A 16604-nucleotide genomic window follows, 5' to 3' on the forward strand; every position below is an offset into this window, starting at 1 on the left:
AAGGAAAATCGCTGTCTCAGACTTTTGTGACACTATTGCTAATAATAAATTTTACCATTTAGACACAGCAGTAATACGGTAGACAGTGTCAATAAAAGAATGAAACAAAGATGATCCTCGTCTCTTAAGTAATGCTTTCTGATTACACACCGGAAATTATAAGGTGAAGCATCAAGGCAGAGCACCGTAAGACATGAAAGGCAGCGCGCCGAAATGCGCCACGGCGGGCTGAGAGCCGCCCCGCTCACACCAGTGCGAACCGGGAGGGCGGAAGCATCCGTGTCCGCACACAGCGCGGACGCCACGCCGGTCGGTGCGGGGCTGCGTGCGGGCGCTCCTCGGGCTCCTTTTTGGAAAGCCTTCCTCCCGACATGCCAGGTGTCACTAGAGGGCACTGTGGGATTTGGGCCACCCGGCCTCCTCCCGCAGCGCCTGGAGAGGTCCTGAACTTCCGCACAATGTCAGAAAGGTTAATAAGGATGTTGTAAAAGAAACTGTAGCACCGAAATCCCAACAGCGGCTCGGAATAGGCGACCGTCTGGGAACTGGAAGGACCGCTTTCTTCCCCGCGCGCACCGTGGGCAGCACGGCCCCGCAGCCCGCAGCCCGCAGCCCCCGTGTCGGCTGGGGAGGATGGAGGTTGGGTCTGGAGTTGGGGTGTCAGGGTCCAGGAGGGCCGCCCCGCTCCCCTGCCCACCTCGAGGTCTGCGAGATGAGCTCGCTGCGGCACATTCTGACACGCAAATGACAGAGCAATTAATGCCTTTGAAACAATTTATGATTTCCGGCCTACTTCAACATGTATTAGCATATACCTGGTTTCTTTAATATACACTTTGTTTTTCCAAAACCACAAACATAGTTGCTGGAATTTCATGTGGAAGTGCTTAAGGGGTTGAAAGTTAACACCTTTGTGAGCTGAGCAGTCTCACAGTTGCTGCTAAACAAAAGCCTCTTTGTAGAAGCTTTCTCGAAATGTTTTCTTAACATGTTCCAAGTAGTTTTAGGCAGGCAACTAAAGTAAACAAGATGTTACCATGATAAAAACACTTGTGAAAACATTAGGGAGTGCACTTAGTAGTTTCTTTCACATAAACTCTCCTTGGTTTCATCAGCTAAATGTGCACGAAGCAGCCTGCCAGCATCACTGCACTAGGGATTGCAGGATCTCTCCAAAGGTCTGCATCTCTCATTTAAGGAGTATATTTGATTTTAACATGGTGCTGCCATGATTAAACGCATCCAAACCGCAATCAAATAACAGCAACAAAAAGATAAAAGGGAAAATAAAACCATACTCCATCTCCTCCTTCAATTTATGCCCTGGATGCCTAGATACCTCTCTGAACGAACCACCCTCCCTCCAGCAGCGATTTCCTAAACAACTTGACATACAGGGGCATACTTCTCTCTGCAATGGCCTTTAAAGACATACAAATGAAATCACAGACAGTCGGTTCCAAAGGAAAGTCTCTCTAATTGCTTCTTTCGCTGCCGACTGAGACTTGGGCGCTGGTTCAGGCACAAGACACGTGTGGCCCCTCCAGCCTCCACCCTGCTCCCCAAGGCTTGGCAGAAGGCCACCAGGTCACAGCGTTGCCACTGGCCGCGTTTGTGTTCTTAGGCTCGGGCAGCACCGGGGACCATGCAGGGTGCTCCTGTTTCATTAGGCTTAGCAGCTGCCCCCGCTGCTATCAGTTAGCTCTAACTGATGCCACATCACATGGCAACCAGTGGCTGACAGATTAAAAAACAACGCTAAAACTGCAACTTATTTCTAAAAGAAACAGGGAAATAAATGCGTACAATAGTTGGAGTATCTGCTGGTTCTGATAAGCATCCTCCTGTTGGCTGTGAGTGAAAGACAACCAGGATCGTTATTTGTACAGTATTTATCTTTGAAATCAAGGGCCCTGTGGTGTACCTCACCTTGGGAACAAACACTACAGAATGATCACAGAAGAGTGTCAAATCTCTGTTTTTGATTTACCAACAGTTATGATATTTCTTCCTCAGGAGGAAAAGAAATGAACCATGTTTTAGACCTGTGAGTCCTTTTTTCTCCTTTAACTGCAGAATCGTTTTATTGGCATACAAGGCTCTCGTTCCACACGTAACTCCTCTTTGCTTTTTCTAACAGGCCTTTTTACCAAGGTAAGTGAAATTAAGCAATGCTGAATGGATACACTGGCTGTGTCTCACTTGTAAACAAGAGCTTTTCTCTTGAGGGGCCCATCAAAAGGGCCTTGTGGATTGCAAGAGTACCAGAAAGAAACTTCGAGCATCTACCTGTTACCTTCTCACTGAGTAACGACTTTTGTTAAATGTCAATAATGTAAGGAAGGATGCTCCACAAGAGACTTGGAAGGCTACAGTAACATTTCATGAAGAAATGCTCACTTCTAACAGTGTCAATCTGCTCCTCCAGGACGTTTATTTCTGCATTCGTTCAGGGTTAAGCATCACTCTGAACAGTAGGACTTTGGACACTGTAGAATTTGGATAATGAGAAAACAAGTGTGAGCCAGCAGGCTTAAGAGAGACACACTTCTGCTAGAAGTTCTGATGGGGAACAAAGATCACTGCCATGAAAATGTGAGCGATAACTAAAATTATCGGAGCCGTGAGCAGCCAGAGCCGCTTCCTGCTGATAACAGGTTCAAGTCCAGCCTGGCCTATAATGGCTTCCAGGTTACTTTCCCCTACTGATGGCTCTCCACACTCCTTCACATGGACTGGTGGTCTGGGTCTACCAGAACTTCTGCAGAATACCATCTAAACCAATCTTGTCTCCACTCACACCACGTGACTCAACCAACTGCTCTATTTTCTACACATGGTCACATCAAGCTGTGCACTGTGTTGCAACAAACCTTGCTGGAACCAGGAGATCTACTCATCTACTCTACAACAGAGGACTACCACAGCAAGCAAAGGTGGCACAATCTGACCTTACTCAACTACACGGATTGCTCCAGTAAGGTTACCACAGCATCTTTCCCTTGCATTAACTGCCATAAAAAACAGAATTGTTTTAAAGGTCTAAACGGTATGGTATGGCATGAATATGAATGAGCTGGCTAGTATGGAGAGATTAGCATTTATTTCACTTAAGTGAACAACAGGATGAATTAAAAGAAATGAGGCAGGCCACCCTTCATGGAAATTTATGACTAGTACCTTCTTATTTTGTAATCCTCTTGTAATGAGAACCTTTTCATTACTGTACCATTCCTGACTTGTAACAGAGGTTTATACTACGACTAGCACCTACTGAATTCAGGAGGGTTTCACCAATGGAAGCAGAACTTGCCCACACCGTTGAGAGCAAAAACCTGCCTGTACCTCATCACCTAACATTCTCTGCTGGCTACTTGTTCTCACATGAAAACCTACGAACTGCTGCAGAAAGAAAAGATACAGCTGAATGTTTTGGGACCAATTCTACCTATCTACCCTGATGAATTCCACAGACTTACGTGGGCTAACTCCATGAGATCACCACTGTAAATGGGAGAATTTGCCCCTTTGTGCATTTAAATCACAGTCACTTTTGAGATCCAGCTACTGAATAGCCATCATCATTCCAAAGAGACCAGTGCGCAAACACTCAAGAACGTGGACGCAGCAGAAGCACGTGTGTACCTGGTGATCAACCCAGACAGAAAACTCTTTTGTAGTAGGAACAGCTCAGAAGGGTGAGGCTGATGATTAAGCTGTGAAGCAGCCATGTGCAAGTTATTAGAGCTCTGTTGGTCCTTCCCTGCATTGGGATGCACACATTACCACGTACCAGTCCATAACGCACTGTTTATGCAACGTGTAAAATTGTGTTCTTTGGCAGCAAGGAAAGGTCTGCAGCAAACTGCAGGGGCCCAATTAATATAATTATAGTTTATTTTTAGTTGTGTAGACTTTGTTCATCAGTTACTTATTTGACACAAATTAAATTTCACGTGATGCTCTGCAATTCTGTCCAATTACGGACTTAATTTAAGACTAAATTTCTAAATTAAACTGAAATCAAGGTTAGATCAAGGTTGCATTGTTTACATTCTCAATACTGCAACTTAAAAATTAATGAAATAAAAAAAAAAAACAACTGCAGAATCATAAACAATCTGTTTTATAGTAATACACTGAGCAAGACCATACTTTCCCCATGGGGCTAATTCACTATCCCCTGTTAAAACGTTCTTGAGCCTGATCCAAAAGCCACTGAAGTGAAAGGGAGCTCTCAGTTGACTTCAATGGGCTTTGCATCAGACCCGTGGTGAGTGACAGCGCACAACATTTCAAGGCATGCTTTCTGTACAATGCAAGTGCCAAAAATCCATTCTTACTTTAGAAACGACTGGAAGTCTTCACATACTGCTTCACAGCCCGGCCATTTGCATACGCCGTGTCCATAGAGCGGATGGCTGTGTGAGTGCTCCTCGTGGGATAAACTGGAGGGGAGAAAGAAAAAAGAGAGGAAGTGTTGTAACTGAAGGTACCGCACCAATTATTCTTCACAAAGAGTAAAACAACAGATCCTGAAACAGCCCTAACATCTCATGGTACCCACCTGACTCTGCACACAGGTTTTCAAAACAGAATTAAATACCATTTGCAGAGTGAAACGTGTCATTCTTACTTAGCTATCCTCCTACATTTCATTCATTAATTAAAAGCTTTGTAAAGAATTTAAATTAGCACGGACGGGGGAGAAATCATTTGACAGACCTGCTTAATATCCTGCTTGATATTTTGCTGAGGAATGTCTGAATATTGCATATTTACAATTCAACTTAATTGGGAAAAGAAGTCATCTCCATACAGCGGTCTGTTCTTCGAACACGGTACAACTGGGCCCAAGGTGCACCACCCCACTACAGACAGGGAAAAGCACCAAGCCTTGGCTTTCCCACCACATCATCTATTTACTGTGCGTGGGTTTGCTATTTTTTGTTGCTCTTTGCTTTTTTTCAGTCCCATTTTCCTCCTCTTGCAGGCTGTTTCTTTGTACAAGCACAGGCTTCCTACATCCCCGCAAAATATATTCACCAGCGTTTTCAAATGTAAAATTCATCATAAAAAAGGAACCGTGTAATCAAAGGGTTCCTCAGCACGAGGGGTTAGTGGGGGCTGTTAACCTTGCTAAGATTTGGCAGGAACGTCGCTGAGCTTTCTGACTACTGAAACCAGGGTTAAAGAACAAATTCGTATGAACACTAAGGGGTTAATCCTCCAGCGGGATTCCAATCAATACGTAATGATTTGGCTGCACTGATCCAAGTCATGAGACGCTTTGATCCAGGCCATGTGGTGCTCAGGGAAATGTATCTGTTACACTAACTGATGAACCATATTCTAAAATATCTTCTTTATTCAACTTCTGCATGGAAACTTCTAAAGTGGAGGGATTATTTTTGCAACATCTTCCATAACCTTAGATGACTTTTAAACATAAAATGTCAAAATAATATTGAAATCTCTATTTTACGCTTATACACGTATCTATTTTCCACGGCAAATCTTTCTGCAACAGTATGTCTGTGCCATATTATGAACTTCAAACATACACAAAGGATATGAACACATACCAGCATCTAGGTGTGGCTTTTACGACTTATTTTATCCCAGATTACAGGTAACGTTATGGATAAACACCTACTTTCTGCCATTTTATGCTTATACACATGTGGAAATGCCGTTTATTCTCTTTCCGTAGCATTATCTGCCTGCACACAAAATTTTGCTCTTGTGTTGTTTCTCATGCACTGGGTAGAGCACTGTAGAGCATAGGCAACATGTGAACTCAAATGCAAGAAAGTTCCCTGTGAAATTCCTGCTGGATTCTCTTTGGGCCCAACAGCAAACTGAAGATAATGGAAGGATTTAAAAAAAAAAATTAATTCCTCTACAAGAAAAAAGGTACAGATCAGACTGGAAGAGGTATTACGAGATGTACTTGAAACGAATTCATTATTTCATTAAAATCTGATTTCTGACAGTTTCCGAATAGTTTTTCAAGCATAAATAAATGCATCAGCTAGCTAATTTCCTAAAGAAACACTGTAGGTGGAAAGACTTACAAAGACTTTCTCCATAAGGGAGTATTTCACTGGTTCAACTTAATCAGTTTTTAAAACATGCGAGTGGGGAGAGGCTCTATCTGTTGAGTTTTTAAAAAGAACAAAGGGAGCGACACATTCCTTGCAAGTAAATGAGAAAAGTACTTCAGCACATTCCCTCGGTTGGAAGAGAAGGAGGATGGCTGAAGGAACACCGTCCACTCAGGTCGGACAGCACGCGGTCAACTGCCCTCCACGCACTTTGGAGGGGAATAATTCAGAAAATAATGCTTTTTGTCATCTGCTTCCATCTCTGAATAAAGCGAAGTGTGAGGAAGTAGGCTTTCATGTTAACACTCCATTAAAGACTATATATGAGAGTTATGATTTCAGTCTGTTTGGCAGAACCCAAAAAACGTTAGTGCATTAAATTACGCAGCCTGCGTTACCCGTACACCAAGATGAACACAGAAATGCCATGACACCAAGTAAGAAGTCGGTCTCCTGTGGGGTTTAAGCACTGTAAATCTCATTATAATATCAACAGCAGTCACATGGCTTAAACCCCCAGCAGGGTTTTTTAAAGTTTCTCCACAAGAGCCTGAAGGCCATGGCCAAGTCAACGGAAAGAGTCCTACTGAGATTAGTATTTATTTTTTAAATCCGAGTGCAAATCTCTTTTCTTTTCAGGGATCTTGCACAAGACAAGACAAACTATGCAGGACATGATACCCTGGTATTGTGTCCAAAGAAAATGACTGAATGACCAAGAGAGTATCAACTGTACGCTGTGCTCAGCATGGCGAAGCCCAGCGCTGTCAATAACCAGGAAGATTGGTGCTGGCTTTAAGTTCCAGTAAACAGGAACTTAAAGGTCATTCTGCTAACAGGACACTGAGCATAACATACTTAGCACCTACGTACAGCTCCCACTGCCATGCAAGGGAGCAGAGCAACTACTTAAACTCACCAACAACTGACACTTGAAAAAAGGAAAATAAAAAAACCCTCTTGGGGTTTTTTGAAAGAAAAACGCAAGCATCCTCAGTGGGCAACACCTTTCTGAAGCTGCTTACCGCAATCCCACTCCGGCTTTTCAGCCGTGCGTTCTGGTGACCTTTATGTGTCACTATCAGATTACTGCTATTTTATCCATCTCGCTTCTGGAGATGTTATGGATTGCCACTTGTTCGCTGGTAGAGCCTTAAGAAGCACCTCAAAACAAAACAAAGGGCGGTTCATGCCGGAGCGCATATAGCGCACAAAGGATCCACAGCCAGTGGAAATCAATGCGGAACTCTGTTTTCCTTTAACTGATCTAAGTACTCAATGTTTAAGCAAACAGAGGTAGAAAATGAAGATTTTAATCCAAAAGATAAACAAACAGTTCTCTTGGCACAATACAAACACATATTTTTTAATTGCTTGATGATGTTTGCGCCTGGTCTGCATGGAAGCACAGTTTCTATGACCTGGATGCATCCTTGGTCTCACTGCAGAAACAGATGTTCAGAGGAGCTGAGCACTGGCAAGCAGAAGCGAGTTTTGGTCTGATTTCTAATGACACAGTGGAGTAGGTCTCTGTTTCTATCACCCTCTCCTTCCAAAAATCCCACATCCCTGCTTGGGTGCTGGTGATGCAATGCTTTGCAGTGGAAGCAATTTTGTAACAACACAACGAAGGAACAAATGATGTACGATGCAGAATACGTCCTTTTCATCCTCCTTGCTATTAGCACACAAAATTCTTAACATACAATAGAATTAATTCCAAATAATGCAATAGTGCAGCGATATTACATCAAAGCACAACAAAAATGCCTCTGGCAAGTAAAATTTCTTGCGTAAGTCAGCCTATTCATGACATACAACAAAGTAATAAAATCCATGTGGGAAGCTGCAAACTACGTAAAGGTCCACCTAATTCTTTTTGCCTACAGCTTGCTGTGGGGCTACATGGGGCAGGCTGGGCCAAGGGCCACGCACCTCCCAGCGCCTGCACCTTCTGCACAGGGGAGAGGGATCTGTGCCTCTGCTTTCACCACTGCACGCTGCTCCCTGAGCCCAGGGATCTCCAGATGGTTTAATTTAGCCCATGCTTACCAACCAGGTGAAACTGGGTACTATGCTTGTCAACACTCGCAAAGAAGCCACGGGTGGATGTAAAAACCAAGCAAGCAGAAGTCCCAGCAGTAATACTTCTGCCACACAGTGGACCATGTCTTAAATATTCATGATGCTGACACAGTTCATATTCCACTGTCTCTCTTCCATGTCTGCTTAGGCCAATGATCTTTGCCAAAATGCTGGGGGAAGTCAGAGACGTAGAGAAGCATCCTTGATTTTCGGTTACAGTTATGAAGCATCTGCTCACGTTTTATCAGAGCAGAGAACATGCCTGAGCCACCTGCACTCTGAAAAAAATCAATACCACATCTCCTCCTTCCCTCCTGGAAGAAGGTCTGAGCAGAGCACTCACGAACTGCCTTTTTTTAATTATTATTTTTATTCTGTAGGGGCAACGGGAAGTGACCTCATCTTTGCCAGGTGCTGTGAAAGCTCTGGGTGGGAGCGTGGGGCTCAGCACAACGCCCCGACCGCAGACCTGTATGGGAACATCCCAACCCCATCCCACAGCAGAGGAGGTGAGGCACAGCCCGAACCGAGCCAGGTCTGCAGTGCTCATGGTGCTTGGGGAACTCTAACCCTCACTACAAGGCACAGAAGGAATAACGCTGGTGGAAATGCCAAGATCCTCTCAGTCAGACATGCTTGCTGCATTTAAAATCTAAATGGTAACGAAGTGATGATTAAATTCTTGTACCAACTGATTCCTAAGTCACCACCAACAAGCAAACAGCCATACCCGAATGCATGTTCCTCTCTTCATGACAGGATCACCTGAATAAAGATGTGTTTTGCAGTAAAGCTGCACTTGTGCAAATCCTTCTGAAATCATACCAGGGTGGCTTGGCACCCCTTTCCTCCCTAATCCACGAGCCAAATAAAATAAAATAGAAAAAGGTAAAAAAAATACATCAAGGAGAGTATTAAGTCACACACTCGGCTGGGTTACTTCTAAATATTCATGCCTCCATCCCAGCAACAGCATCAGCCAGAATGCAGGTATTTGATCTGAGGAGAGAACTGCCTGAGCAGGGGAAATGCCTCGCCACTGCAGGATGAAGCTCAGCAGAGAGCTGAGGGTTTCAGAGAGGTGGCAGTCGATGTGCATGGCCAGTGGCAGCTTTTCCTAGAACTGGCATGCACGTTTGTGGTTGCTTTTAAAGTCTTTTTCTCCCTCATTGCTTTAGTCCACATCCAGATCGAGAGCTAGAAGCAGCTCGTATTTTACATCAAGCTCTATTGGAAGTAACAGGAGTAGTGTGTTACGTCTTAAATGACTACACCAATTTAAGACAAATCAGGTTAAAACTGCAGCCCACAGGCTGAAATGCTCGCTTTTAATCGGTGTGTGCTAACTTGTATACTTGTGCAGAAAAAAACGACAAAGCCTCAGCACCGCTGCTGTAACACAGGAGCAGCGATGCGCCGAGAATCACTGCCTGACATCCGCCCGCTGCTGCAGCACTGCTCTCCCTGCCTGCTGCAAGGAGTGCTGGAGCATTTGCAGTGGCACTGAGACAAAATCTGGCTCATATTCCCCTGCTCTTCCACCCCCACCCTCGCAGCACACTGCAGGAGTATAACCAGACTGGATAATTAAACACATCATCCTCTGGTTTTAATCTACGAACGGATGGTTTGGATTATTAATCAACATTATGACCCTCTGGTGCTCTGACTGTACTCGGTGCTTCCTCCAGGGGCAGCCCTGCATCCCACCCCACACCAGAGCTGCCACTGCCCCACAACACACCCACGGAGGTGCGGAGTGCATCGCTGGGTTATTTGAAAGAAAAAAATGCAGCGTCGGATCCATCACTTCTATCAGGTGGAAATTCCATCCCTGCACTTGAATTTAGCATTAACAAGTTTCTGTACTATTTAAAACTCCTATTTTTATTTCAACCTTGTGCCTCAGTACTGTAGTGAAAAGTACATCAAATACACCCAGACGCACATGATTTGAAACGCTGGATTTGAAATTCCAGCATTGCTAACTAATGAGAACCATTTTTTTCCTTCTTCCTCTTTGTAGCATCACTTCATGTACTTACATACCATAATCACATCCTCCTAGAGCCTCTATTTTTCCAGGGTGTAGATCTTTAATTCCCTTTAATCTGTCTTCATAGCCTATTCCCTCCAACTCCTTTATCACCCTAGCTGCTCTCCTCTGTATTTGCTCCAGCTCCTCTTTATCCTTTCCGCAAGAGAGTGGCCAATTGTGCACCACACTCTAATTGTGGTTTAACTGGTTCTGCAGAACGGAGGGAAGGAAAAAGGAGGACTCAGATGCAACACGGGTGTTTACACCTCCTGAGACCGTGCTCACCTTTTTAACCAAGGCACGGCACAGAACGTCCCGTCTGCATTTCCCAACCCAGCGTATGCCTCAGTCATTTCCCACACAAATGATGCCGAGCGGCTGACGTGTCATTTTGAGAAGGCAGTTTGGAATTTCTATTTCCTACCTGGGCTACTTTCTACTTATCCCTGCTAGATCTCATTTTATTCCTCTCCGAACAGTCTCCCAATATATTCAGATGAAAATGGATTGATTCAGTATCTTAGTTTAATTAGGAAAAAAAACGTGATTCTACCACTTTCTGGAGTGCCTGTATTCTTGCAATACTTTCAGCACACCCCCATCCTCCCTCCAGGCCCGAGTTGCAGGGCAGAGGGAGGGGGCACTGCCACGGCTCTGGCCCAGATTCAGCAAGGCTTTTAAGAACACACGTGAGATTAAAAAACACAGGATTAGACCTCGAACTTCAATGGGTCTGAGGTGTAACATTACAACCGTACCTACATACTTTGTACCAAGATCCTGTTTGCCAACCTTATTTTACTGTAATTTATATGCTGTTGTTACATTTAAACTCACACACTGGGAAACAAGAGCTATTCCTGTTTAACAACACCATTATATTCCGTTACGTTTGGAGCTGAGGCGAGTCTTTCACCCTCCTGCAAAACCAGTGAGACGTCCAAAGATATGATTAGCAGGGATTACGCACTTTGGTATTTTCCACCACTGTCCCACAGGCACAACGAGGCCAGCACAGAAGGTGACTGTCACATCTCATACAGAGCCACAGTTCAGCGCTCTGCCTTCCCCACCACGGTCCTGCAGCAGCTGAAGAAGCACCGTTTGGGAAAATGTTTGTAAAAATAATTATGATAAATGGTGACTCTAAAGGAGAAGTACGGTTAAGTCACTGATTTCTCCCTGCTGCTCGCTTTCCCTGACGAACGCTACTTTCCAAAAGCACAAAAATCTAAAGGACATACGCCTGCTTCCGCAGGGAAGCACACTTAATCATACAGGTAGTGTAAATATCAGATGCTGCTGCAGGTGCTAGGCGTCTATTTGTTTGTGTTTACTAAGAGGCATAACAAATAGTCACACTAAAGCAGAACATTTGGCAATGGAATGACAGACACCAGAGCAGCCATAAACCATGCTCTCTTGCTTATTCCTGAATCATTGCACAACACCAAGCAGTCAGTCCCCCGTTCTGGGAGGACCCACATGCTGCACTTTGTCCCTCTGAGGGGCAGCCACCACCAGCAGCATCCACCCTGAGCACAGCACAGCCAGGAAACGTGTGCCCCGAAATGAAAAAGTAGCACGAAAAAGAAGTAAGACACACAGCCAGCTAACATCGTTTACAGCTTTGCAACTTCTGAGTTAATTCATGGTATAAACAAGGACGAAAATGTTTCTTCCGAGCAAGACTTCCTGTAAACTGTTCATTAGAGCGGGGCTGGGAGCAGGGCTGGTGCACCTGCTGATTAACCATGCGCTCCAAGAATAAACACAAACTGCAGCCAGCAAGATTGTTCTGGAATTCGCTCAGAGCTGATTTTTTCCCCCACGTTATAAATTGGATCCTACCATAAAACAAACAGCAGAACATAGGTTGCCGAGAGTTAAAATCTACTTTTTACACTACATTGACCACAGCACCCACAGGCACAGCTACAATGTCTTTCTATGAATGGGACAGATTGCCATATGGATGCAGACACTGAACAAGCTGTACAACTCCTGGCGACAAGTGCCTGGGGGACTGTCCTATATTAGCACCACCTGTGCTGGGGAAATTGTGCTCTGTGTATGAAATGGTATTTAAGGGCCCATCACGATGTTATTTTTGAGTACACACAAAAAGGAAAATCACAGTTAAAAGAATTCTCTGGCCGGCGGATCTGTGGCTCAGTTCCTGACACTGATCCCCAAAGAACAGATACCTCCTGTATTCACCCAGAACGCCGAGCTGCCACACACATTAGCAGCTCCCTTGCCCGGGCTCCTACCAACGCTTTAATGAGAGGAATACACCGTGCAGTGAGCACAAGAGAAACCAGAGCCCCCCACACCTCACCAGCACCGGCAGTACGGAGAAGCACCTGGTGGTGTTACACAACCACAAGCAGTGCAACACGATTTTCCTCCAAGGGCAGCAGGAAGAGCTGCACATCCCCAGTACCAAATTTCAATGCATTCTCGCTGCGCTGGAAATACGAGTCTGTCTGAGGGACAAAAATAGAGCTCTGGATTAGCATGGGATCTCCAGGGAGGAGGGAAAGGGGTCTGAGCAGTGCCCAGATGCTCGGCGAGGAGATCTCCCCTTTCCAAACTGTAAGAAAAAAAAGCGATGCCAAGAAAAAGAAAAGTAAAATAAATTGAATTAAAGAAAAACAGTTGTAAAGTGAACATTACAACCTGGGAAAAATGATGTCATTTTATTGAAAAACTCCTTTTTTTCCATTAAACCATAGTGAAACGGATAAAGTTTATACAGCTTAATGGTGGCGTTTTATTTTAAATGCTACTCAATATCTTAGCAGTACGATATAACATGATATAACAGCTGTCAGGCTAACTGCTTGCTTTTTATTGAGGAGCAGAGAAAATAGCTGCACAAAAATCACCTAACTTCTCTACTTTCATGCCATTTTCATGGGTGTTTCTTTTCCACACTCAGGTTGTGACATGTACGATAAAATACTGCACAGCTCTCTGCTAGATCCCAGCTCAGCTCTTCAGGACAGCCTGGTCCCACAAGCAAACACTGAGGAAGGACAATTTGGAGGAAATAAAAAAGCAGGAATCCACCGCACTGTAAAACAAAACCAGGTCACTTTTTTAAGACTGCTACATAAACACCTCTAATAAAAGAGAAGGACAAATTTTCATTGGACTTCAAGTATTTAGACAGGAACGTTTTCATAAAAGTTTAACTGCAAAGTGCATGCAATTAACAGAAAGCCATCAGCTATTCCTCTGGTATGTAAAAATAGCATTAAGCTGTATTAAACACACGTGTAAGTATCTCAGTTGCAAGAAAAGGGAGGAGATATGCAAAGCACTCAGATATCAAACAATGATCTGTTGGCCAGATGGAGGAATAAAACAATACATATGCTAAAATTTGGAAAAGTTCTGTTGTGCGTCTGCCAAGGCTCACCCAATCTATTTTAAGTGCTTTCTGATACATCAGCTTAGTGGTTGCAATAGACTGATCACTATTACATGTGACCAGGAACCAACGAAGCGTTGGCGTTCAGGAGCTCTATGGCAGATTCCTCAGGGCTGGGAAGCATCGCACCCCCCTCGTTCAGCCACGGGCCACGTGCTGCACCGAGTAATTAGAGACGGTTATATTAGCAGCTTCCACTGGGGAAAAAGACATCAAGTAAACTAGAACCGAGTTCCCAGGGTTTAGTAGAACAACTCTCTGAAAGCCATCGTGTGACAGAAGATCTGCCGGACAGACTGATGCAAGCGGCCTCGTGTGACCGATTCTGGATCTGAAGTGAACCTCCTCAGAGAAGCTGTGCTGAGGGCAGAGCTCAGCAAGCCCACATCGCCCAGCAGCTGTGAGGAGCCGGAAGGGCCGAGCAATGCGATGCTGGCACCAGAGCAGAATGAGCCAGGGACTGCCGGCCAGGAGAAGAGGGGAGCATATGGACTGCAGGCTGAACCGTTTCATCCCGAGCATTAATAATGGACCAAAATCTGTACTTCTTAATTGTGCCGAATCCTAATGCCCTCATCTAAGGGCCCTGGGATTTTGATGGAGGATCAGCTGGCACGGAAGATAACAACAGCACGACACAACGCACTAAGCCGAGGCAGCGGATCAATGGCCTGCCATGCCCACACCTCGCTCCCCTTCGGAGCTTTCTCTGGACTCCTTCCTCCTGCAGCACCTCTCAAGGAGAAGTGATTTAAAACCCCTTCGCTTCTCTCATCCATCTTCCCTGAGATGTCCGCTTGCCTAGGTCAAGGCTCAAGTAGGGTAGGAGCGGACACAAACAATTAGGGGACAAGCATGGAATTGCTGGAGATTTTGGGACATAATTTTGAGCTTATAAAGGCCACGGTCACCTCAAAGTGATCACACATCCATCAGTTCTGTTTTGCTGCTTTTCCTATGAAAATGAACAAGCTTTTCCTAAGGAAGACAAGACGGAATGACACGGTCCTGTCCTTGACATTGCTAATCACAGCAGATGTACCTAACTGGCTGCCCATATGTATTTATTTACTTATGAGAGAGAAAATGCTTGTTACTGAAGAAACCCAAATGCTGATAAGATGATGAGAGGTTTGTATGCTGGCTATGGTCTCACTTTTGCTTATCCTGAGTGAATACAAGTTTCTGTAACTAAATATTTCCCTTAGGGTACTGATGTCTGAGGTATGTTTATTGCATTGAGTGAATTTATATATATAATCAGCACAATAAACATTATTAAATTGTCTGAGTAAAATCAAAGCATGAAACACGCAGTCAGTGCTGAATTCTAATGATGCTGAATGCCCATGATTGCATGGGGAAAGGATCTTAACAAGCCTTGATTTGAGCTTTGGCATCCGCCTCACAAATCACACGAAATGTTCTCTCTTTAATAGTGCTGAATATTGATAAATGTCTCCGCACGGCACAACAGGGAAGTTGGTCTCTATTGGCAATCTTTACCAAAGTGTGTTTTTTCCTTCTCTACACTCAAGGGTTTACCCTGAATGATTTAATTATAATTTTCCTTGTGTAAGACAAATTAAAGAGGAGAGTAGGAGTGTCATGCCAAAGCAGATTATTTATCTCCTTAACAGATTGCTATGCACCAAACCCCAGAGCTGCTGCTGCTGCTGCTGCTACTTACAGGAACTGGGCGAAATGTGGGGCAAAAGCATAGATGTAATATACATTTAAAACCCAAATGAATGAAAGCATTAACCCATTATTTATAGCTGGAATCATTTCATTACTGTGAAAGCCACATACACAGAACACACGCAGCCCAAGAGCAGCACCATGATCCCCCCACCACGCAAACAAGCAGAGGCTGCCTTTTGCTTTCGAGCATTCTGCTGCCCTGCAGTACGGCCACGGCCCAGGGTGAATTCTGCCAACCTCCTGACCTCAGCTTCGTGCCATACAGGGGAACTTCTCATCTCTTAGCTCTGAGGACTGCAGGTGACAGCAGAGCTGCATGGGACCAAAGCTTCACCCTGCACAACGGTGGCACTGGGCTGGTGTGGCACAGCAATGTGTGGGCACGCCAAGCAGCCAATTACTGCAGTTCCCCTGCTATCTTAAAACTTCTTTATGGCAAAAATGTGCTTTTACACCCAACATATTCAGCTGAGTTCCTGCCTGCTGATATGACATTCACGCAGGTACTTCTGCTGCCACTGCAGTCAGACAAGTGGCTCCTGCTTCCAAGGGCTCACAGTCTGAACCAGTGGGATCAGGAACCCCATAAAACACAGCCGGAACTAACCCAGCAATGACAGCAATGACAGTAACTCCCACATAACCAACTTGCCTCCTGCAGCCTACTCCTTCTTCTCAAAAGCCCAAGAGGGTGGGGGGAAACAGCTTTACAGCACACCCTAAAAGTTAATGTTACCTGTATATGATTATTTATGGCTGCCGGGCAGTCGTTATGATGTGGCTGTGGTTAACTGTTAGGACACTTACAGCTTTTACTATGTGCTTTTTATTGTTGTTTAAATCCAAATAAACAGCTCTTGGTTCTATCAGATGGGAGCTAACAGCTGACTCCACTGGTGCTGCATAAGCAACAGAGACATCTGCACCACCCCTCTGCCCCTCAGTGATGCTGGGGTGAATTAAGTCACAATAAGCCCCCTGATGCAGGGCAGCAGCACGACACACATCTCACAAAACGCTACGGAAGTGAGCAAGTTGTGGGAGCTCAGCAGGTGCCCAACCCTGCTGTACCTGCCTCTCCATCATGGGGTGATGGATGCAGGAAGCTGGCTCATTAGGGAGGAGGTAAGGGAAGTGGCAAACTCAAAACCGACAGCTGCCCCTGACCCGACGGTGGGCCGGGGTCTGCTGTATGTGCAGCTCAGCCATTTTGCTGAACTAGCTGGGCACT

At 44.9% G+C, this 16604-nt stretch overlaps 1 protein-coding gene across 4 annotated transcripts in view; it reads right to left on the reverse strand.

Annotated features, from left to right (window-relative positions):
* Positions 1-16604, reverse strand: part of FOXP1 (forkhead box P1) — a gene marked incomplete at both ends in the record, with an annotated part of 144140 nt that overhangs the window by 36682 nt on the left and 90854 nt on the right. For all 4 annotated transcript variants that reach the window (XM_079540504.1, XM_079540507.1, XM_079540505.1 and 1 more), the window contains one exon: positions 4344-4448. In XM_079540504.1, the coding sequence (XP_079396630.1) occupies positions 4344-4448 (105 nt within the window). The remainder of the gene's footprint in view (positions 1-4343; positions 4449-16604) is intronic.

The sequence above is a fragment of the Tetrao urogallus genome (assembly GCF_951394365.1).
Source record: "Tetrao urogallus genome assembly, chromosome: 10".
Classification (NCBI taxonomy): domain Eukaryota; kingdom Metazoa; phylum Chordata; class Aves; order Galliformes; family Phasianidae; genus Tetrao; species Tetrao urogallus.